This window comes from Delphinapterus leucas, chromosome 20 (assembly GCF_059928025.1).
Source record: "Delphinapterus leucas isolate spDelLeu-1000000601 "Yukka" chromosome 20, BTC_Dleu_Yukka2, whole genome shotgun sequence".
Classification (NCBI taxonomy): Eukaryota; Metazoa; Chordata; class Mammalia; order Artiodactyla; family Monodontidae; genus Delphinapterus; species Delphinapterus leucas.
The window spans coordinates 49520669-49545858 of record NC_143148.1 but is presented as its reverse complement, the minus strand read 5'-3'; the positions used below and the strand labels follow the sequence as shown (position 1 = coordinate 49545858).

General features: G+C 39.4%; 1 protein-coding gene across 1 annotated transcript in view; it reads right to left on the bottom strand.

Moving 5' to 3' along the window:
- CNTNAP4 (contactin associated protein family member 4) overlaps nt 1–25190 on the bottom strand; it is a 268480-nt gene that overhangs the window by 184745 nt on the left and 58545 nt on the right. Inside the window, exon 3 of the mRNA XM_022583147.2 lies at nt 5071–5264. Coding sequence (XP_022438855.2) covers nt 5071–5264 — 194 coding nt within the window. The remainder of the gene's footprint in view (nt 1–5070; nt 5265–25190) is intronic.

Sequence of the window (25190 nt, the reverse complement as noted above, 5' to 3'; positions counted from 1 at the left end):
TCAATGCAGCCACCTTTAACCATGCACTCCTAGGTTCATCATTTTCAAAAGGGTGGAGAACTTACAGTTAAACAGAAATGTAAACAGGAGATTCCCTGTGGATAAAGGCTAATAAAATAGACTTCCAATAAAAACATCTTTTTGGCACTCAAGTAGAGGCAGTGTTGAAAGGCTGAAGCAGCTTAAGGCACCCTCCAGGCATCTGCCCAAGTACTGAGCCAAGAACTGCAAAGTATTATGCTTGATGACTTGACATGTTGACATACACAGCATCAGCACTGTTACACTTTATATCAACACACATGACTTTTGAAGGCTTAGAATACTAGAATAGCATAGGGAAAGGTCTAGGAAGGTGCACCTCACAAGGCGAGGAGTCCACCGGTCTTACCACACACCTCGCACTTGTATTTCTGCCTCCTTGGGTTTCCTATTAAATGCCCTCAGTCACCTATTTATTTGACTGGAGATAAATACATGTTAAAATATTTGCAGGTGGTGCTTCTGCCCTGTTTGGCTTATAGAGTTGACAACTCAATCATTCACAGTGATAATAATGCTGTGAATATTTTGTGACAGGTGATGCTTATGTCTAATTGACTATAGTTATCATAGGGGCTCCGTGTCTTTCACCAGCCAAACCCAGAACCATGACACTCAACACTTCTAATTAAAAAATAGTTATACTAACTTTAGAAATATGCTAATATGAAAGTATGGGTTTTTTGTTTGAAAAATCAGATACAATTGAAATCCAGAGGGAGGATATATGTATATGTATAGCTGATTCACTTTGTTATACATACAGCAGAAACTAACACACCATTGTAAACCAAGTATACTCCAATAAAGATGTTAAAAAAAAATAGCACCTGACACATTAAAAAAAGAAGTAAACTATCGTGCATAACAATCATATTTACTTAAATAATTCATAAAATTAGTACCATCCCATTCCTTGCCCTTATAGTCTGCAGTGTAAAAGAAGCTTGAGCATATATCAGAGAGAATTTGTATAGTTCGGCTGTAAAGTTCCTGCACATGTTGATTTGCTTAAAATAAGTTCTAAGATGTTCGTTTCATGAAGTTTCAGCAATTGTTCTTAGATGAGTGAAAATTATACCTTACATTTCCTTTTCCAATCATTTACAGTAAACTGGCTGAAAAGTCTTTTGATCATGGATGTTGAGAGAATTTATTTTGTCTTCAATTTGAGAGGAACAATTTCAGTAGCTTGCATTTCTAAGTTTTTGTAAAATATTTATATGCTATCTAGTAGAGTACTTTCTATAAATTATATTTGTGAGCACTGGACTATAAATTTTATTCCAAAGAATAATTTTTAAAAATATCATATATCTCTCGTTTACAGTTCTATTAAATATATGCATGGCCACATAGATAACAAAACATTTTGCGTTTCTTTTTAAAGATTATTTTTAAAAAGCAGCAGGGCATTTGATTAATTCTTTCAGGTATATAGAAATCACTGTTCTCTCTAGTGCTTGAAGAGGAATAAATAAAGGAAGAATGAGGAATCCTCACGGCAGCATTTCCATCCATATTGATGGGTTTTATTTTATTTGTCTCTAAACTTGTAACAACTGCCTTTTCTTCCTGTTTCCATCACATACTCGTATAATGCCTTAGCTGTTTCCTAACTCTCTTTCACAGATTTATTTGTATCATCTGGAGCAGACTGTGAAGCTCTGAAAGAAAACAGGCAAGTTTTATATAATCTGGATACATCCCATAATATCTAGAAAAACTGGGCAAAAAAAAATAAAGTTAGGAAACACATTTGTAAAATGTGACAAAGGGTTAAATTCTTTACTATGAACATCAATTAAAAATTGTTCTTTGGCTAAAATTAAAAACCAAAAAACAAATTAAAGTGATCTGTGTTATACCAGGTGAAAATGTCAAGAGCCAGGGCACAATTCGCTGTGTTTCACTTTTCCTGCGTTGGCAATTACAGATTCACAGAGACGGAGCTTCCCTCAGAGTGAGACCTGAGTAACTGTGGGGTAGAAATAGAACTCTTAGCCTATCTGGGATGAACAGGTAGCATGAGTGTGTGTGTGTGTGTGTGTGTGTGTGTGTGTGTGTGTGTGTGTGTGTGTGTGTGTGTGTGTGTGTGTGTGTGTGTGTGTGTACATATATCAACAAAGTTTGAAGATTTGAGGCTGTTTTACCTACACCATAACCTTACCCGTTTTATGTGTGGCCATGGCACCAGCTGCACCAAGTCTCAATTCTGATCTTGACATTCATCTACTTTTTTTACCATATTGAAAATTATAGTCTGGTCCTTACCAAACTTGATAGTCCATTCCGACCACAGTCTCACTGGTTACTACATGGGAAACCATATCTCTGGATAATGCCAATGTCCGTTCTTTTGTTCACACTTTTCCAGCTTCATGGAATTGCTTCCTTAATCCTTCCATAATCTAAGTTTTAATGCTTTTTTCAAGACCCATGTAAGCCCTGCTTTTTTTGACAAATTCATTCTACAGTGATCTCCATATTCTGTCAATTTCCAAAGCCCTAGGAGTCTGTACCACACATTTGCATGCTCTTCTGACTCACTTTTTGGTTTGTTCTGATGTTTTTTATCTTTTCAACAACATTAACTCTTTTTTTTTAAACATCTTTATTGGAGTATAATTGCTTTACAATGGTGTGTCAGTTTCTGCTTTATAACAAAGTGAATCAGTTATACATATACATATATCCCCATATCTCCTCCCTCTTGCGTCTTCCTCCCTCACACTCTCCCTATACCACCTCTCTAGGTGGTCACCACGCACCAAGCTGATCTCCCTGTGCTATGCAGCTGCTTCCCACTAGCTATCTATTTTACATTTGGTAGTGTACATATGTCCATGCCTCTCTCGCGCTTTGAGCTCTTTTAACACAGAATTTCGTACAAAGTTAGGCAAAGATTAGGAGATCAATGTATTCAAATCTATTCATTGATTGATTGATTTTTTTTTCACTAATTTACACAACAAGTGATGTGCCACACTGGGTGCTGAGTGCTGGAAATGCAAAGATGAGAAAGATAAACCTTTTCCCATGAAAAAGTTCAAAATGTATAGGGGAGAGAGAAATGTAGCCTTCTAACACTAAAGTACCTTAATCTGGTACCATATAAATGTACTAAAAGGAGGAGTTGATGGGTGGAGGAACGGGTCGCTTTTAGTTGTGTGATCATGAAAGTATCCTACAAGAAAGTGCATTTCATTTATTGGTTCATTCACTCTTTCCCTCATTCATTCATTCATTCGACAAACATTTAGTAATTGCAGGCAACATGCCAGGTACTGTTAAGATTGGGGATACCGGGATGACAGGTTGGAAGGTAGAGCCTCTACTTCCAGGGTGCTCACACGCCAAAGGGGAAAACAATGAGTAAACCAACAAATGATAGCACAGTCTAAAAAACAATGTTACCTAGCCAGGTCATTGTGATCGATGCTGTTTGTCTTTACATTGATTGGTTTGGACTAGTTAAGGATATCATTCACGTCACTATTGCACCCTGAGCACCTCACCTTTAATAAGTAAGTGAAAAAGACAAATAGCACTATCTAGGTTTCGCTTTCCTCAAGCTTGAACCACGAAAAACAATTAATTGTCATAGTTAAGATTAAAAAATTTTTTTAAATATCAAAAACATACATCTTACTTAACACGGCTAAATATTAGCACGAATTAGCCGCCATTTATCTAGTTTAAAATCCAATGCTTATTTCGAAAAAAAGAGTAAAAGATAACCCAGACCCCTAGTTAAAATAAATACCTCATTAAGCTTTCATTGCTATTGGTTCATAATTACTGTTTATTTTATCCCTACTTTGAATGGTTTTCATGGAACTAATTCAACGATAATATCCAATTTTTCTCGCTCTTATACAGAACTTCAACTTGCTTTGGATTTTAATGCAGGTTTTCTTAAAAATGCTTATAGGAAACTTCTTCCAGCCTGACTGTTGTCCTTGCTTGAGAACAAGCAGGGCTACATCTTCTCAATTCAATTTACATCAATAAAAATGCACTGGATGACCACCAAGTACTTTAGAGATACAAAGGTGAGTAAATCACAGTCCATTTCTTCAACGACTGTATCATGTATAACGGACTTCTAGGAAGTTTCAAAAGAGAGGCCATTGACTGATCAAACAGAATTACCATTATGTGCCCAGATAGGCCTCCAAATTATCTGTGTGCCAAGAATGATGCTTCATTAAGTTACTCATTTTCTCTGGTTCCAGCAGCTCAGTCAGAGGAAAATTAAAAACCAAAAAAAACACAGTTCTTTGATTGCAGTATGTTGTCCCTGGCCCACATAAGATCCAAACCAATACTTTTCTACACTAAAAAACGAAATCCTTTCATCACCACCAAGCAAACTTCCTTTAGCTTCCCTCTTCCGTTGGGTGTTTATATACCATCAGTCAACTACAAATACCACCCACTTTATTACAAACGGCCTCCTTGTCAGTCTCCCTTACAGGAGCTGTGCCCTGTCCACAAAACACAGCATCTTACACACTTGAAAGACTAGAGAATGGTTTATATATAAATCATATATGTGTGTGTATATATAAAATACATATATAAATATTCCAAATATTATACATAAAAACCTCCATATACTAGAGAGATTAATTCATAAATCTCAGTCATCAGAAGAAATAAAAGCAATAAATTCTTTTCAACAAACTTAAAGACAATGCAAAACTACTATGCTATTGAACAAAACTTAAAATGTTTTTATATAGGTTTAGTTTCTTTCTTTAACTTCCACACTATTTAGTGCACTAATGAGATTCTTTTTTCAATTTCTGAGGACTCTGCGAAATAAGTTTACCTTTAGTATTTTCATAAATTAAACCATAAAATGTATTAGAAAATGAATAGTAATACATTTTCTCTTGAAAAATGTTTTCTAAGTAATTCTGAAGATTCTGTTTCTAAACTTAGTTTAAGAGATTCGTAAACAGCATGTAGGGATGACTCTACTTCTCTCTCTAGGCTATGAATTCTGTTGAAGAAACATACCCAGATACTGTCCTCTTGTCGATACTGTTTCCAGTTCCTGCCACTGTCACTGAACATTAGGAGGTAGCTGGTCACCCAGTTGGAGCTCCCATATCCCCCTTGGGTGGCCACAGCGGTGATCTCCATTCTCTCTCCAAGGTCAATCTGCAACCACTGGTATTTGTTTGACACAAGTGGAGACCAGCCACCAGCTCCTTTTGTGAAAAGAGAAAAAGGAGAAATGAGCAAAGAATTCGTTAAAAATCTGTTAGTGAACTATCAATCCCAGTAAGACTGTTCCTCTATGGAACTTAAGAAAGTCAAGGGGCTTCCCTTGTGGCACAGTGGTTGAGAGTGTGCCTGCCGATGCAGGGGACACGGGTTCGTGCCCTGGTCCGGGAAGACCCCACATGCCGCGGAGCAGCTGGGCCCGTGAGCCATGGCCGCTGAGCCTGCGCGTCCGGAGCCTGTGCTCTGCAACTGGAGAGGCCACAACAGCGAGAGGCCCGCGTACCACAAAAAAAAAAAAAAAGAAAGTCAAATTTCCAAAATACGAAACTTTCCATAATGCTTGAAAAATATAGAGAAACAAGAATGTAATGTAAATGGATGGAGCCTATGTTAATTATGTTCATTTCTAGGCGTTTCATCCATCTGACACTGGGAGAGTTAACTGAATGACGTTAAGCTCACTGAATGTTTAAACCACTTAATTTGACAGGCAGACATCCACGTCAACACTTGGAACTGGCATGTTGACTGCCCACATGCATGACTGTGTAATGATTTGGCCTTACACCCCTTTGCCCAGAACTTGATTTACCTTCACACTATGGTGGAACTAGAAGACTACCTTTGATGTCTGATCATGTTTAGACTCCTTAGAGAAAGAAGTACAGCATTAAGCCCGGGAAGACAAAGATGGCCAAGGGACAGTTCCTGCCTTCACCGTGTTTAAGGTCTTATGGGAGGAAAAGACGTTGAAAAGCATATTTGAAACACAACATGAAAAGTGTTAATGGTGAGCCAGGTGCAGGGAATAATAACACAGTAAATAATGGAGAGTTCTATCCAGTGATAACTGGCTTGCAACAGCGTGTGAGAGACCATTAAATTTTCAGCAATTTTGCAAGATGATTGTTAAAGATAGCCATCTTTGCAATTGGCCACGGTGGGAGTATTTAAACCACGAAAATTGGCCAACTCTGCAAATCAGTACCCACTCCCACCCCAGCCAGTTTACCAACACATCACTAGTTGTATCCTATCTGGGAAGGGGGGTTGTGGGTGAGAGGACAGTGGATAGGAGAGCCATGGTAAATGGTGTTTGAGCACTCAGAAGTGAAAACAGAAGTCTGTTGTATATTCAAGGAAATATGGATAGAACAGAATTTATTGTGTTTTGTTTTATCCAAATGCACACCAGAAAACTACAGACATGATTACCTACTGTATGTCTTGTTAAGACGTTTCATTCTTCCAGTTTACTATAATAGTGCTTTATTTGAGGAATTTATTTAAGTAATACTGACATTGCTGACTGTGTAAGTATTATGTAGTCACTGTAAAAAACATGAAATAGGGTTTATCCCATTCTTGAATCCATAATTGTCTACTATTCAATGTATATTAAAATGCAGTATCTGTTACATAACGTACCATGTAAGAATATTAGTACATGTTTTTTTTCCCCATTCTTTTGCCATCCACCTTGAGGCTCTGATAATAACTTCTGACAGTTCAGGTAGAGATTACCATAAATTTATATACAGTTTTTATTCAAGCATTATTCTTGACATCCATGCCCTGTTTTATAAACGTTGAGTCAGGCACTAATACAAAGAGATGCCCAATTTTGCTATTACGGTAAGACACGTATCTTTGTGAGACCTAAAGGGACACATCTGTATTAACAACTGCTTGAATAAGATTTAAAAACCCTTCTGATGGCAGATACAACACAGTGACACTCTGAGAGATAAAAAGCAGAACTCTGTGTTACTTACAGCTTCAAAGAAGAGAAGACTGCAAGGAAGGGCCAGTAGAGGGAAATGCCACCACAGAAAGGGTGGCGAGATGAAGCCGTAGAGGGCAGCTCACGTATGGCAAGCGGGGTGGGGCAAGCTAAGTTTTGTGAGCTCCAGGGAAGAGGGGCTGTGTTCGGGTGTCTGGCCCTGGCTCCAGGATGATCAGGGTCGATGCATAGTGGCCACAGAGGGTGTGAGCGCAATAGAAGAAGGGGTTGGGTTGGGACATAATCGGCTGCTCAAGAAGGGGACTGACCAGCCTCTAGTCAGGGCCTCAAACTGAGTTAAGGCAGCATCTTTTTTAAGTTTTATATTCTAACAGTCTCCTCCCTTGACAGCATCACACTAACTCCTGATTGTATTCGGGTATGAGTCCCGAGATTACTTACTACATTGTCCTTAGAACTACATCATTTTTTTTCAAATTTCCTTCTTTCTTGGAGGGAATCATTGTTCAAAAGTGTCTTCCACTTTGTACATCAAAAGTACAATGCTCTCCTTATTGATCCAAAATGTTGATACATTGTGCAATTTTTACTGGTGTGTTTTTACTTTTCATTTTCTCTGTAGTTGCCCCTGAAGAACCCGTGGTTTGGGCTAGTGACCTGGATGAGTGGAGTTCTCTTGGTCACCAATACCATCTACCATGTTTAGGTTAGAGTGAAAAATTCTTGTATTTTAAATAAGAGGGCTTGTTGGGTAGACATGGGCCCTGGCTGCATTTTGGGTGTCTTGGGGTCATTGACCTAGCATGGCTTTGCTGTCCACAAAGGGCACTGCTCATGCAGCCTGTCTGCAGAGCAACAAGAGGCACAGTGCTCTTAACTAGGACACAGCAGTGTCCCCCATATTGTTATGATATATAAATGGGAATCAGCGGTTCCCAATGGATGTAGAAAAGACAGTAGCAATAGGGGTTGGGGAATCTCAGGATTTGGCTACCTGACAGTAGGGTCAACCTTCTTCTCTAGAGTTAACAATAGACCATGTCTTTGAAGTATGGGTACATGATGGGAGTGGTGAGTGGGTAAAAACTTCCCTCTACTGTCCTATCTAATTTTACAATTCTGCCTCAGGGCCTAACAAAAGTTTGGAAGTTGAAAGTCTTCCAGGGTCTGATGTTCACCAAGCAGCCTTGGTCCATCTGCAGCATAGCTGCATATGTGTTACAACTGCCTATCTCTGCATTTTTATCATTTTTTGCATAGAAAAGTTGGAAAAGAATGAATGAAGTGCCCCCAGCCAGCCATCATCTTTACCTGCAATTTCTATGTTTGGAATTTTATCTACATCACCTTATACCTTTGAGAAAATACTGAGTTATTTTGTTTCTTGCTCTTTCTAGTTAATTTTAATGGTCTAAAGTCAGTAATGAAGATACATTTTTAATACAGAATTGCATAATGTTTCTGTGGTACTTTGACATTCCTTTATAGATCAGTATTTAAAACGTGAACACATGTGGGAAGCACAGTGGAAAAAAAAAAGAATCAGCGTAAGTCTAGTGAGTTAAGATTGGATCATCAGTTCTCATCAGGAGCAAGTTCTCACTGACCGCTCCCTCTTCCGGCATCACTCACCATTACAGCTGCACTAACCAACTTGAAACATCCGCAATTAATTGGCCTTGAACATTTCAATTTCTCACCTGTGGCGAAAAGGTACTACTGATATGCTAAATCAAGTGATACCATTAACGAGGTACACCAATAAAGTAATGGAAATTCAGATGCTCCTAGGCTTTACCAAGTAATTTCAGCAAGATAAGTCAGCCATAGGGAATCCAGAGATTCCTACAGGGTTTTAAACTGTGTGGCTGTATAGACACACGTGGTATAAGTGTGTGATGGAGTGCTATGATTGTTCTAATTTTAAAACAAATGTTGAATAGTGATATGGAAAATGCAAATATACAGATATAGATAAATAGACATGGATATAGAACTCAGCACACTTTGGTAGTGCCAGCCTATGATGACATGTAGGGACAATAGTGACATGAAATGAAAACGTAGCTGCAGCTGAGGTTAAGCTACCCCAGGCGTAGGGTCACCGCCAAACCACCTAGCCTTCTGGAGACATCATATCGTCATAGTGTTTACTTTTTGAATGGAGAAAATGATGGCTAACTCCAGCAAGTTGTTAACCCTGAAGTACTATAAAATGAAATATAGTGAACTTCTAAAATTTACTAACTAAAACTTTCAGTTGGTGGTCAAGTATTATTTGTCCTTAATGATTAGGACATTTAATATGTCGACAGAGTCAACATCATGGTAGGACAACGTGAGACGAATGACCATCTTCCCATAACCCCATCTATTCCATGGTCAACATCATGGTAGGACAACGTGAGACGAATGACCATCTTCCCATAACCCCATCTATTCCATGGTCAACATCATGGTAGGACAACGTGAGACGAATGACCATCTTCCCATAAGCCCATCTATTCCATGGTTACTGACACTTAATCCACAAGACAGTCTTATCCCTCCATTTCTTTTTTTCCCCATATCGCAGCCCTCCTTCCCCTATTCCACCCTTCTTTTTCTCCTGCCTTGGCCTCATTACTGAGACTTGGCATAATAAAATGTCATAAATTTATTCAAACAGAAACATTTCTTGCATCTTCATATCACAGCCTGAAAACTCACACTTAAAAGCCCTCTACCTATTGATGAGACTTTTACACTAAGCATTGTAGTACTGCTATGAGATTTAAATTTAAAAAGCATAATAAGTGCCTACTGATTCTCTCACAGACAGCAAGCACGTGAGTATATGGTGGTTGTTACGTTTTGAATTATAAAACAATTATTATTGCTATGGACTCCAAAGAGTTACCATCACAGTAAAGTTGAGCTCTGGAAAAATTTAGTTACTGAATGACCACAAAACACAGCATCTCTTGTATCTGTTGCCTACTACTTTTAAACATCAGGTTCCTCAGGAACTGGCTTCTGTAACACATGTTGCTATGAACTGTCAGGAAAAAAAAGCAAACTAAAATTTATCTGGTGCCTACTGTATGCTAAGTAATCTACTAGAAATTTTATGTACCATGTTAAACTTAATTATTAAAATTATCTAGTGAGATGAAATATATTTTAACATCTCTTCTTTTCAAATGAAACTTTTAAAAAAGAGATTCACAGAAGCTAAGTAAAATTTCCCAAAATTTTAGTATAGATGAGAAATTATTTTTTAATGATTTTAATGTTAGGATCTCATTTAAGAAATCTCCTCCTTTTTCATTCTTTAACCTTGAAATAATTATACAACTACCATTGCCCCAGAGTGGTATATTTTATCCCAAGAATAAATTCAAATAATAGATTGTGTTATTTAAGTATAACTAGGTAACTGGCTGAATTACGTTTAAAACCCTTATATCCTTTCTAGTAGGTAGCACCAATATTTAGTTCTGGACATGGAGGCACATCTTACAATTTCATGGAAGTGAAAGAAAAATTGAAGAAAAAAATACTCTTGGTTGGAGCTTTAAAATATGGAAAAGAATCACTTCTCTCCCCTACTAATATTAAAAATGGGGCTTCCCTGGTGGTGCAGTGGTTGAGAGTCCGCCTGCCGATGCAGGGGACACAGGTTCGTGCCCCGGTCCGGAAAGATCCCACATGCCACGGAGCGGCTGGGCCCGTGAGCCATGGCCGCTAAGCCTGTGCGTCCGGAGCCTGTGCTCCGCAACAGGAGAGGCCACAACAGTGAGATGCCCTTGTACCGCCAAAAAAAAAAAAAAAAAATGACATGACTGCCACTGCAGATGGTCATCAGTGAAGGTGATGTGTCACAGACTTTGTCAACTTTACAAAGGTTGGAGCACACGAAAGGGCAAGCCATATTTCTCAAGATGTAAAGCATAGAAGGACACAGGTGTTCAAGGACACAAACACAAGTGAACACAGTTCAATGACAGTCCTAGCCATCATTATGGCATCTACATTTCTAGAAAATAACTGGCTTAATTAAAATTGTCCTAGGGAAGTTTCCCTCTAAGACAATTACATTTTTCCACATGTGATTTCATCTCGATTTCCCCACAATTATAAGTTTGCCTGGATCATTTTGATCGTGACATTGAATTACAATAATGTAAAAGGAAGAGAAAAAACATTGTGCCAGTATTTGTCTGTCTCCCTTAAATGGTTTGCAGTGTCCCGGGACCACCATTTAGAACCTTATCAAGCTTTGTATTTTTACCAGTGTAGTTCTTTTTGCTGGAAGGAAACATGACTCTATCGATGCTCCGTGCCTGGCTAGTCTTGCCTCATGTACACTCCCGAATCTTGGCGTTGCTGCCCCTGGCCACAGTTATTATTACAGGTACAGGCAGGTCAGCTGAGCCAAGCCAGCAGGGCAATTCCAGGATTTCGTTGAGACTATTAGAGAAAGACCCTCTTTGCTGTGAACGCTGAAAGTATGGGAACTAGGCATCGACCTGCAGGAGCAATTGTTGTGGAAAACCTGAGTGAAGCAACAAAGACCCAAGCAGAACTGAGAGATGAGGTGAGACCCGGTTCTGATAGCACAGTCAGCATCCCTGAGTCCAACTGGGCCCGCAGGTCATCCCTGCGCTTTCCAGGTAAGTGAGCCACTGGCCAGTCCCTGCCCCTTGTGCTAAAGCCACTCAGGCCACTGCATCAGCAGTTCTCCATTCTCGCCTTCATTAGTTTTTTCTCCTTAATGGATCATACCCATTAATGTACATGCATGCTGTTACTTTTCCCCCTTTAAAAGAAAAAAAAAAGTTCTCTTGACTCCACTCTATTTTTCCTGCTTTTTATATTAAGGTAATACGTTAATTCAAATAAGATGTCCATACATACTCTTTCTGATGTTTGTCGTTTCCTTCTATCTCAGGCCAATTCCAACTAGACTGTCAGTCCACGCCACTCAATGAAAACTGCTCTTGTCAAGGTTACCAAAGAACTGCATGTTGCTAAACTGAATGGTCAGATTTCAGTCTTCCTACCACTCCACCTGTCAGTGACATCTGATACTTTCAACTACTCCCAGTGCCTTGATATTCCTTGTCCACTTAAACTTCCATAAAGCTCATTCTCTTAATTTTCTTCTTAGCTTATTAGTTGCCCCTTCTCAATCTCCATTGTCGGTTCTTCCCTTTATCTCTTCCCTCTGAAGGCTGAGACGCTCCAGGGCTCAGTCCTTTGCCCTGCTTCTTCTCCGTCCCCATCTCCTTGCAGACCTCTCTTGACCTCGTGGACTTAAATATTATGTGCCAGTAATTCCCTAGTTTCTATCTCCACCCCCACCCTCTTCCCTGATATTAGACTCCTCTACTTGATATCTTTAACATTTCCCAAACCAAACTCCTCTTCTTCCCCCAAATCCTACTCTATTCACATGCTTCCCCAACCCAGTTTATGACAGACAATTCCATTCTTAAAGTTTCTCAGGACACACACACACACACAAAAATTGAGTGTGCTTGACTCCTTTCTTTCTCTCTCACTATACTACCAAACCAACAGCAGTACGGCTGGCGCTACTCAACTCTGCAGAATCAGCGGATTTCTCCAACTCCACTGGTGCTCCTTTCTATTCCAGCCTGGATTCTTGCCATAGCAACCTAACAAGTCTCCCTGCTTCCCCCTTTGCTCACTGAGACTCTCTCCGTTCTCTATACAACAGGTTTAAAATATTATTCCTGGGCTCAAAACACAACAATAACTTTCACTTTCACACACAGTGAAAGACAAAGTCATTACTATACAGCCTCCAGATTCCTTATATGATCTGCCCCCCTTGCACGGCTCCCGCCCCAGGTCTGGCTTCCCAGATCAGTACCCTCCGTCAACGACGGCCTCCTCAAGGTTCTCTGAGCAAACACCATTCTTCCATCTCCCATCCCACGCTTTGATAAGCTATCCTTTCTGCCTGGAGTGCTCTTCTCTGAGATGGACTGGGCTAAAATCTTTGCTACAGTCAAGTCTTTGCTCAAATGTGATCGCTCTCATACAAGCATTCCTCTCCTGACCTTCCCTATTAAAATCCCTTCCACCCAGCAATCCTCCTCCCATTCACCTTAATCCAAACCACTTTACATTTTTTGTCAGATATTGACACATTTATACATATATTTCTCGTTCAGTATCTTTCTTTATCCTTTATCTTGCCCTATCAGAATATAAGCTCAATGAGGCCTAGAGTCTTGGCCTGTTTTGTTCAAAGATAGATCCTATGTGTCTAGCACACTGCCTGACACATAGTAGGTGCTTAATAAATATTTACTGCATAAAGGAATGAAATAAATCTGTTTCCATATGGTTATAATAAGACTGTATTAATTCATATACCAAATATGAATATATTATACCTAGTGGCAAAAGCTGGAACTAAATAAAAGCACAAGATACTTCTCTTTGCAAAATGGTACTTTCAGCGAGGTTCTCGAAGAGAAAGCTTAGGCACTTGGCTGAGATACACACACACGTGCGCACACACACACACACAGGCATGCACGTACATACACACAATGTCTACCAACCGCCTCAAAGTTCCCTAGTTTAATCACTTGTAAACTACATTTCCTAGATGTATTTATCGCTCTATTTTTGGATTTTCTGATACAATGAAAGAGATGCTTTTTACTTCATTTCCACAGCAAGGTTCTAAATTAATAATACCTTACTAAATTCTCGTCGGTTTTAGTGTTTTGCTGTTGATCAATTTTTCCTCCCAGCAGATGGGTAGACTGACTTTCAGCCCTACTTCTTGTACTGCCAGATCAAACGTTTCTGAAGTGTTCAATGATTCAGTGGATCGATCAGTGAATATTTACATCCTTTCTCTGCTCAGGCATTTTGATTCGCTTATTTGATGTGCAAATTTTGGGAAAGCCAAATTTCCTCTAGAAGACTAGAATAAAATTACAAAACCGCCGAAATCTGTGCTTTAATTTTTTTCACCACAGCCAGTTTTATTTCATTCAAATTAGTAGCTTTGGAAAAATGACTTTGAGCACGTGATGTCTGGAAATTCAGACGGTAATCAGGGCTTTCCCGTGTTTTGCACTAAGACCATTATAATACTTTTCTAAAAGTTTCGATTTAGATCTACTACAGTGAGGCAGGTCATTTCAGTAAATGACCTCATGCATCAGATAGAGCACACTGACAATATCCCAGAGACTGAAAAACCATTTTTTGCTTCCCTACCTTTTTTTTTTTTTTATCTTCCCCAGCCGGAGAGAGATGATAAGCTGCCATGAGTCAAATGTCCTCATATCACTTCTGGGTTAAGAAACTGAAGTCACTCTTGTACCCAACAGACATTATTTCCACATAATGATTGGAAAAGCCAGCAATACTAGGGCATAGTATATGAAAAAAAGGTAAAAAGTACCAAACCAATTCCAGGTCTTTGATTGATTAAATCATTTAATACTTTCCCAATTTGTGAAAATGCTAAAACATTAATACAGCATCACGATCCCAATGAATGAGATATGTTTAAATCTAGGCTTAGATATTTGTTGAATTTAGTCTTGAATACACATACTTTAATTCCACAATTTATTCTTTTTTAAGTATTATTTTATTGTGGAAAATTTTATTTCACAGGCAATGGGAAAAATTATTAGTGATGCTGGTGACTGAGACATCCTTAACATTCCCCTCAGCTTGACTAAACTTCAGACAGGTTTTTTTCCCTGACCATAGGCCCCTGACCTCCCTTTTCTCAGAGCATTTAATTGAGGGAAGTTGCAATTGTAAATTATTTCTCTGCCTCTTGCAATGTAAATCTTCATCAGGCCTCCTTACAGTTTTACAATCCAAGAATGTCTTTCTCAAGGACCTGAGTCATCCCTCTGAAATGTAATCAAGAAAGACAGAGCCCTATCTCCCAGTCTCTGCTGGATGGCAGGAGCCTAACTCCACAAGCACCAATCATCACACAAATGGCCTGATCACATTGACCAACTTCCCCCTGATGTTCTCCAGTACTCTTCCATTAGCTCATCAGCTCAGTGCTTAAAAACTCTCCCACCTTGATTTCAGAAGAGCAGAGTTCAATCTCTCTCCCCTACTGCAGAAGTCTTGACCCCCACTGCTATAGTCTTGAATAAAGTCTTTCTTGTCTTTTTAACTCAATCCAGTGCAATTTTCTTTGACAAGAGATAATTGTTTTTTTTTTTATGAGAAGGATGTGTTTTTCATTTTTCTACCTAATGAGTCATGTTCCCCAGAAACCATTACACAGAGTCTGAGAAGATAAAGAACAATGCTTAGAAATGAATGAGGGTCTGACTAGAGCTAACCAGAGGGGTTCTTCAGGATAGTGACAGTGTCCAAAGACCACTGCCCATCTGCTCTACCTATTAACCAAAAGAATGTCACAGCCAGCTTTGGGGAATCTGAATAGAACAAGAAGTGTCATGGGGCCTGGCCAGAAAAGGTGATGGCCTTTGTCAAGAGAACAGTCGTAGTGACCAAATGACCACTACATTTGGCAGTGTACATCAACAAACATCCAGTGTGAGGACCAACGAAACCACACTTAGCAGGTATCACTGACCTGGGACACAAGGATCCAATCAATGATCTTGTGGTGGACATCAATACAACAACCGACATATGTCAGGGGAGACCCCCACCCAAAGTGCCAGGACATCATCTGAGCTCCTGTCATGCCGGCTGCCGTTTTGGAAAGGAGTGGAAGAAAGATTAGGAAATCAGAAGGTCTGAGCATTTACCTGGAAGAGACTGACACAACCAAAGGAGGTTCCTTTACCCAGCAGAGGCTAGGGGGTTTGAAGTGACTTGGTAAGTGGGCAAAAATGGGAAACAGTCTCTGAACTGAAGAGCAAACAGGATCTTCCCCAACTAAAAACAATACACTCAGCTGATAAAGTTTTGGCAATACTGGCAATATGGTGTTTCCATGTTACTTCTCAACTACTAACATAACCTGCAGACTCACAGCTTTGCAACTAGCTTGAGAAAATCAGATCAACCAGTATTTCAGATCTGAATGATGAGAGATACTAGAGTATCTTTATGAGTGTCTTGTGCGTGTGCTTAACATCCCCAAAGCTGTCGATTATGCGTTTTATATAACTTATGATTTTCTAAAACTGTATGTGGATTGGCCAGAACGATGTCATTTGCATGTGTACATGGGTGGTCAACCAGAATCAATATATCTATTGGTTCAAAAAACATTTTGCCACATGTACAGCATTGATACAGTCAGGTCTACGCTGCTCCAGAGCAGAATCACTCCACATTCATTGGGCATCACACTGATTTTTGGTACAAAGATGAGAGAAACACATACACACACACACACACACACACACACACACACACACAGTCTGCTGGCTTTAACAGAAATAACGTTCTACAATAGCATGTGGAGTGGGATCCAAGTAGGACTGAGTGTGTGAAGCCAACAGGTGAAATACTCCTCCAGCATCGGGGAACCAGCTCCACGCGGCCCTGGGCCCAGGTACAAAGAGTGGAGCACACAAGCGTTAGGGCTTCATAAAAAGAATACAGGGAAAAATACGCTTTTACAAGATTTATTTCAAAATGGTGATACCTGACCATTAATTTTGCCAGTGATACACATACATTTAGATTTTTTAAATTATCCTCAATTATTACATGTGTATTCAATGGTTTCTTTACCTCATCATGTAAAACAAATCACGTTTCGACATATGAGAGTCTGGGAGAGTTTATTGTGCCAAAATAGTGAAGACTCCAAATAGACATAAATGGAACAAACCACTGCTGCGTGGTTTGTTCCAATCAAGCCCTTTTATTTATTAATCTGATTTTAGCCTACGGTTATAAACTCGTCATTTTGTCACTGTATCACCTAAACTGAGAGATAAACACCTTCTAAAATTATATGCCACCAATTATTCTGTATTAGAAACAATAGCACACGTGGCCCTGGCTTCACCAAGAGAAAAACCATCATATTTTGTGGAAGTGTGATCGAGTCGGTCAGGATGTGAAAGGTGGGGAAGCACAAGGAGAAGAGGAAAAAACACATCATTTTGCTCTGTTTATCTCTATCTTATTTCTATTTGTAATGTATAATGGAAAGTTCTAAATTGTCCTTTTTGATAAGAAGCAAGTCTCACAAAGGAACCTCATTTCCACTTGAACCAATGAGGCCTTTCACACGATTGTCAGGCCACCTATCATGGTTCGTGGTTCCCAGTGTATATTGATCCACTGAGTCATAAAGTAGTGCTTCTAGCTGGGAATGAGAGTTAATGCAAACTCTCTGGATCAGAAAAGATGGACCCCAAAAAGTAGGTCATGCTTCTGCCTAGCCAATTTCAACTTGCTCCTGGCAATACTGTGACTCTCACCCACACCCCGGTGCCTTCCCACATACTCTGTCACCACACAGGAGAATGCGGCAACTGAAAACAGCATCCTAGCAGAAGCAGCTCAACGCATGTTCACGGTGACAGCTAGGACAACTATAAAAAAACAAATACTTTTGATAAGCAAAAGGAAAAGTCAGTTATCAACATGGATCATTCTCTTGCAATTGTTTTTGCTTTTACTATATTCTTTTTCTGAAGAATTAACATAAAGGTTAATTTGTTGGTACTGTTTGGAATGTATCTTCAGAGTTTAGAATTTTGCATTTTAATTTTTTAAGTTACCACCAAATTTTTAAAAAGATTTTTAAGAAAAATAGAGAGAGAGAGGGAGGGATAGGGTGGAAACTTCTGGAGGTGATGAATAAGTTTAGGGCTGTGATTATGGTGATGGTGTCATGGGCATATACTTATCTCCAAACTCATCAAGCTGTATACATTAAATAGGTACAGCTGTATACATATCAATCATACCTCCATAAAGTAGTTTTTTAAATTAGCAACTCATAATTTTAAGAAACATGAATGTAAAATTTCCAGAGTCAGCTTAGCTTGTCAAACATAAATGTCAAGATTTTTATATTTTTATTTAAAGGTATCAATGTTTCCCTTAACAAATCATAACTGAGTAGAAGAGTATTGTGGTGTGTTAATCGCCATAAAAAAAAGTTATTTTTGCAAAATTATACGCAATCCTAGGATTTTAGGCTCCTTTACATAAAACACGGGAGGGACAATATAGTTGCATGGATGTTATATATAAGGGGACCTCCCAGATGATTTTCAGACAGAGTTTCAATAGTGAATTCACGATTTACATGATTCTTCAGGGATGATGCTTTCAAAAAAAGAACAACGGCTTTTTGCTTTTGCTATTTTGACATACTGTATCTTTAGAATATCTATCTAGGTCAATAAATGAGCTGCAAATAAAACCATCAGGAAATGTTTCACGACCAAAATTCTGTCACTTAGAGCAAGTCCCTCCTTCTTTAGCTCCAGATGACACTAACTTCCTGGGTTTTTTTCCTCACTCCTCTGGCCAGCCCTTTTCAGCATCTTTCATAGAACTTCCTTTCTCTACGTTTGTTGAAAAGCTAACACAACTGTCCTCCCCTCTTTTACTTTACATTCTCAGCGGACTACATTTCTCATGCCTCTGGCTGCAATGATTAATTTTTTTTGTTTTTGGATGACGAGGCCTGATCTTTATTTTTAGCTCTGAGTTTCCTTTGAAATCTGTATTCCAAATCCTGAATGCTTCCTATATATCTATTCATGGATGCCCTACAGAGATCTCAAACTCGACATGCCAAAAATGGATGTCTTACCTCCTGTCAAAACCAGATGGCTGTATCATTCCCATCTTCAAGTCACCCAGACTAAAATGTGAGAATCATTTCTAATTATTCCCTTTCAATAACAGAAATTTCTCCATATGTAGAAGCTGCCAGATCTGGTCAACGTCGCCTCCAAAGTGATTTTCATTGTCCTTTTGCATTTCGTTATTCCTTAGTTTAAGTCCGTATGTCAACCACTCAGTTAAACTTATTTTCTGTATTTATTTTTAGTTATGGGAGATACAACTTTGAAGCAAGTAAATGAAAGCATGAAAAGGCATGAAAGCATTTGAGAGATCCTAGTGAGGCAGAACTGGCAGGCCTTGATGTCCTGTGGATAACCCCTTCGATGTTAGACGTCGGGAGGGCAAGGAGCATGGAGAGGACAAAGTTAAGGATGACAGCTTGGAAAACTTTCTGGATGGTGGTGCTGAGAGTAAAGAGTCATCAACGGAAGGGAATCTGAAAGACATAAAACTGAAGGAACGGGAACCCTAAGGAAGTACGAAGGACTCAGAATGCTGTGAATGATTCATTGTGGAACAGAGGGGCAGGCCTTCTAGGGTGATAAAAGTGAAGGAAGCGAGGCCACTGGGATTTGCATACGTTTACAGGATGTGGAGAGGAAATCAGGAAATTGTGTTCCGAGCCCGATGGCCTACCCTTCCTAAAAATCTTCAATATGTGCCTTTTAGAAAACCAATCTGTTTTTGCCATCATTCCCAGAGTTGCTTTGGTAAAAGCTGGTTGAATCATTTTTCTCCTGGTTGCAAAAAGCATCCTTTTTGACACAGCATTTAATTCAACTTCAATCTGGCACTGGAGCCTCAGAAAATAGTCTATTTTTCTATGAAGTCTGTTCTCATTCTCCACAATTTCATTTGAATTATACTTATTCCTGTGCCTCTCACTCAGCCAGGACTTTGTTTCTTCCACCTCTCAGCTGCATCTCAAATACCACCTCTCCCACAGTCTCACTATAAGAACTCTGTAACATGAGATAATATAGTTTATTTATGTTTGTTAAATTAATAACTAAGAATCAAGTTTCCTATTAGAATACCACTGTCATATTTGAAACCCACTTGGCAGAAATGTTTGTGTGCTGCTCAGACATGAAAATGAGGCTTGCCATTAGCTGAACTGCTATTGTTCTAATATGGCCAAACTCAGAGCAATTGAAATAGATTAAATAGATTCTGAGATGACTTCAGAAGGTCAAAGGGCTATGAGAGTTTTGCTTTCTAGTAACAAAGTAAAATGACAGACTTTTTTAATGAGCAAAATCGACATTTCCAAGAATCTTAAACTCTCTTTATGCCATTTCTTTTCTAAAACATAGTTCTGATTAATTCCCATCAATTTTTTTGGGAATATCTGAAATTGTGTCTTGAATTCCAATGAGTAAATGAATATTGGCCAATATTAATTTAATAAAATGTCAACATAATTAAGTATCTTAAAGTTTAAATGACTGTGGTTTGTGTGTAGATTACAAAGTGGTCAGATTTTATATTTTTGAACAATGTAATAAACACTTTTAACAAACTCTTCTCAGACCTTTTCAAAAATAAGAAGAAGACAGAAATGAGAGGTTAAAAGTTGAATAAAGGAGAAGCTATGAAGTTTAGGATATTTCTAATTCTTAATAAAAATTATTAAGCACAAGAAACTAGAAGGTTATAAACTAGAAGGTTATAAACTAGAAGGTTATACCACTTTCTTTAAAGTCCCTAAATGTCATCCCTCATAACAAAGAATATAGAATTTACCTCCCTAATTATATTTACTAGTTATGCTTTTCAGTACTAGATCACATACAAACTTTTCAAACAGAGAAAAATACGGTACACAAGGAATTATCAATATCATTCTAATCACCACCATTAATACCCACAATTTACATCCTAAAAGCCTAAACCAAAATGTGATCATTATATCCATCAGCACATACATAATCAAAAGAAATGCTAGGTATATCCAGAAAAGACGAAAACTCTTGATTCGAAAAGATATATACACCCCAATGTTCACAGCAGCACCATTTACAACAGCCGAGATATGGAAGCAATTTAAGTGTCCATAGACAGATGAATGGATAAAGAAGATGTGGTACGTATATACAATGGAATACCACTCAGCCATAAAAAGAATGAAATAGTGCCATTTGCAGCAACATGGATGGACCTAGAGAATGTCATAGCAAGTGAAGTCAGACAGAAAAACAAATATGATATGATACCACTTATTTGTAGAATCTGAAAATTAATATAAATGAATTTATTGACAAAACAGAAACAGACTCCCAGACATAGAAAACAAACTTATGGTTACCAAAGGGGAAAGGGGGGATGGGGAGGGATAAATTAAGAACATGGGATAAACAGACACATACTATTATATACAAAATAGAATAACAACAAGGATTTACTGTATAACACAGAGAACTATATTCAGTATCTTGTAATAACCTATAACGTACAAGTATATCTATATCTCCAGATCACTTTGCTGTACCACCTGAAACTAACATAATATTGTAAATCAACTACACTTCAATTTTTAAAAAATGCTAGGAATGACTCTGGATCTGCTAGCTATGAACAGAAATTGCTGATGTATTCTACAAGGTACTAAGTACGTCACTGTTCTAACTCATTTGATTCTCGCAATAAGCCTAAGTGATAGAAACTATTATTTTTCCCATTTTAGCCATGAAGAGACTGAAGCAAGGGGAGGTAAAGTCACCTGTGAAAGGTCACAGAGCTGCAGTAAATCAGGAAAAACCCTAAACACGGTCCTACTTCAGAGCCTATTCTTTGTCACTTACGATAACGGCTTCCACCTTCATGAACTTTATATTTTATGAACGAAGATGACACATCAGCAGGTGATACACATTATACGAGGAACTGAATATACACTAAAGAAGTTCAGGATAGGGCAACTGCTGGCTGAGTGATAAGGGAAACAGAAACATTTCATTCAGGTTCTAGAGTGGGATTTTGAAAGGTCAAAATGAAGGGTTGCTGCTTCCCTGGTGGCACAGTGGTTGAGAGTCTGCCTGCCGATGCGGGGGACACGGGTTCGTGCCCCGGTCCGGGAGGATCCCACGTGCTGCGGGGCGGCTGGGCCCGTGAGCCATGGCTGCTGGGCCTGCGCGTCTGGAGCCTGTGCTCCGCGGCGGGAGTGGCCACAGCGGTGTGAGGCCCACGTACCGCAAAAAAAAAAAAAAAAATGAAGGGTTGGAGCCTTCGGAGCAGAGGAATGACTTGAGGGCAGACAGGTGCAAGGCACGTTTTTCAGGATGGCAGTAACGGACTGAAGGGAGTGAGGGGGCATGGAGAGGGCCGTGGTCACTACGGCAAGAAAGGAGAGTGGAACCAGATTGCAGGAAGTCTTTCATTCAAAGCTAAGAAAACTGTCAAACTCTCAGCTCCTGAGGACCACCTAGTGTGTGTTTTCTGTTTGGCACACATGTGGATCACCAGTTTTAGATAACCTGACAAACAGAAACCATCCACAATTTTAAATGAACAGAATAAACAATATGTTAAGATCACTAATAATAGGCATGGTTCTTCATATTCTTTTTCAAGAAGATGGTATTTGCAATCTTTTACCAAGCTATACCCAGGCTGATGGACAGTTTGGTCTGTATGGGAAGCTTCCACAGTGAGTTGGTTTAACTATCACTCTTGATATTTACTGAAGAAAAAAAAATCTTAACTTATACACCACTGAGAAAAACAGATGTCGTGAATATACAAATTAACATATTTACGGATTTAGTTTTCTGAGCAACAAACAATCAAGCACTGGGAACATGTCAAACTCTTTTGGTTCATGTCTTCTGCATCTGAGTCCAACTTTAAAAAGACATTTTTGTATCTTTCCCCCCGACATCATTACATCTTGCCTCACGAGAGGTAAGTCCCGGTAAGTAGTATGCCAGAAAGCGTTTAAAAACTAGTTCTCTGTGGGGAAAAGTCCTGCTTTACAGCATTTGTCAGTTCCTGTGGTGTAAATGCTCCCTGCATGGCAGATTTCAAGCTCCCAATGTGACAATGCTGAGTTGGGAAGAGCCGCTCTCCCAGGCCGGCAGGTTACTGACCATATCTCAGATAAGCTACTTGAGCACAGCAGGTGGAATCACAGTAGAGTTATGAATTTCTCAGTTACAGCCTCAGGTATGAAAAATGCATTTTTTCCTGACTCAGTCTAATTTTCTCTCTTGAGCTCCTATTCTGTCCAATGTAGAAAATCAATCTAATCATTTCAGAGGAACTCAGTCCAGTTCATGGATTTCTCAGTCAATTCAGGATTTTATCTCTGTCACCTTCAGCTTCGAAATGCTTGCAGGGATCTGCCTCCCTTCCTGCCGACCCTGGGGGCAGTGGAGACCGGGACCACTCTTTCTCCGTGTTTTGCGTGGGCGGTCAAGCAGCTTCCACTCTGCACCTAGGTGACTGGTTGCAGATTAGTTGGGACATGCCTTTGTCACAACATTCTGATGCTCATCCTCCCATCCCTGGTGTGACGCTTTGCCCACACCCACCACTTCACGCCCTAACTTCTGCATCCATTCTTGGTGCCCACAGCAGCTCCTGGTTCCCCTCACATGCCATCCGGGGCTGACGTGGGGACTGTCACACCACCGTCTCTGCAGTGCAGCAGCAGGATGATTTAGTGACTTCTCTTGGGGCGGGCGATCTCCTCTCTAAGCACCCTTTCGCATACAGACACCTGAGTGTGAATGAAGGGTTCTGTCAAGTTTCCTACTATGGACTTAGTTTGAGGACAGGACTTCAGGGAAAATGATCCCTCACACTTGCTTTCTCATGTCTCTTCCCTCAGTGGGGTATGGGGAAAAGGAATTCCTTTAGGCTGGTCATTTCCCCTTTCAAATCGTTTATATTTTAGATCTAAAAGGTCCCCACTTAACTTTGTTCCCAAGCTGGGCAGTGACCATCCTTTCTCTTAAGCCACGGGTGGCGTGTGCCTATCTGTGCTGAGAGGGGAGACGAAGGACCAGTGGGGAGGTCATGTCTATTTCTGCTCCCCCGATCACCCCACATAGAGAAATAGCCACTGACGCAATTATTACTGTCATTAAAAATGCTCATATTTCATCCTTCATTAGAGGAATTTATGTGCTCACCTTTCCCAACATTAACCAGTTTACTTTCATGCAAAAAACCCCCCCAAAAAAACAGAAACTACTGCCCACTTTTTTGCACAACACAATAAAAAAAACCCCCAACCCCTCACTTCCCAGCAACCTTGGTTTGGTAAGACAGCCACACTGAGATCTGTGACTGTCTGCCCGCTCTCCTCTGGGAACAAGGTTTCTTGTATCCATCCAGGGCCACCTCAGTCCAGTTCCACTGCGTCTTCCAATCTGCAACGTGCACCAAATGACCCAGAACACAAGGAAAAGTGCTGTCTCCTGCAGTATGGGTCACCGAGGCTAACCAGATTCAAAGGCTGATGAGTCCTTTGCGCCGACATAGGCAGAAGCAAGATTAAAACTCAGATCAAAGTGGTTCTTACGTTGAAGAAAGCAGGAGTCGACTAGTATTTTCTCATATTTAGTCCTCCACATCCAGAACCACTGGAAAAATCTAGGTTGTGATAGTGTCTTTTGAGAGAGGAATTTTGCAAACAGTTTATTCTACTTTGCTCCCCAAGCATGATATTAATAATGAGATGGGGTTTTGCTCTTAGGAGTGCAACTTTGATGCATATCAAATTCATAACATTCACACTAGAAGACACTAGTTTAGACCCGTTTTACAATATGTAACTCTTTATTGATAGTCTCTATTTGTTGAGACACCATGCTCCTGGTTTCTTTTGGCTCTCTGAGCATATTTAAGAGAGACAATTTAAAGTCTTTGTCTAGTAAGTCCAATGTCTACCCAGTGGTTTTCTTACTTAGATGCCTGTATGAAATCACCACATTTAAATATGCACATATCCCAACTTCTATGATTTAATCTTTGTACTAAAATCATGGTCACTCCTCATATTTATGATGTTGTATATTTATTAGATTTGTAGAAGAAATATAAGTAATAACACACAAATTAAGCAAAGATAGGTTAGTTAACAGAAACTACACAGACATGCCTCAGAGATACTGGGGAATAAAGACCACCACAATAAAGCAAATATTACAATAAAATGAGACACACACATTTTCTGGTTCCCAATGCATATAAAAGTTATGTTTATACTATACTGTAGTCTACTAAGTATGTAAGAGCATCACATCTTTTTAAAAATGTACATACTTTAATTTAAAAATGCTTTATTACTAAAAAATGCTATCATCTGAGCCTTCACTGAGTCATAGTATTAACATCAAGATCACTGATCACA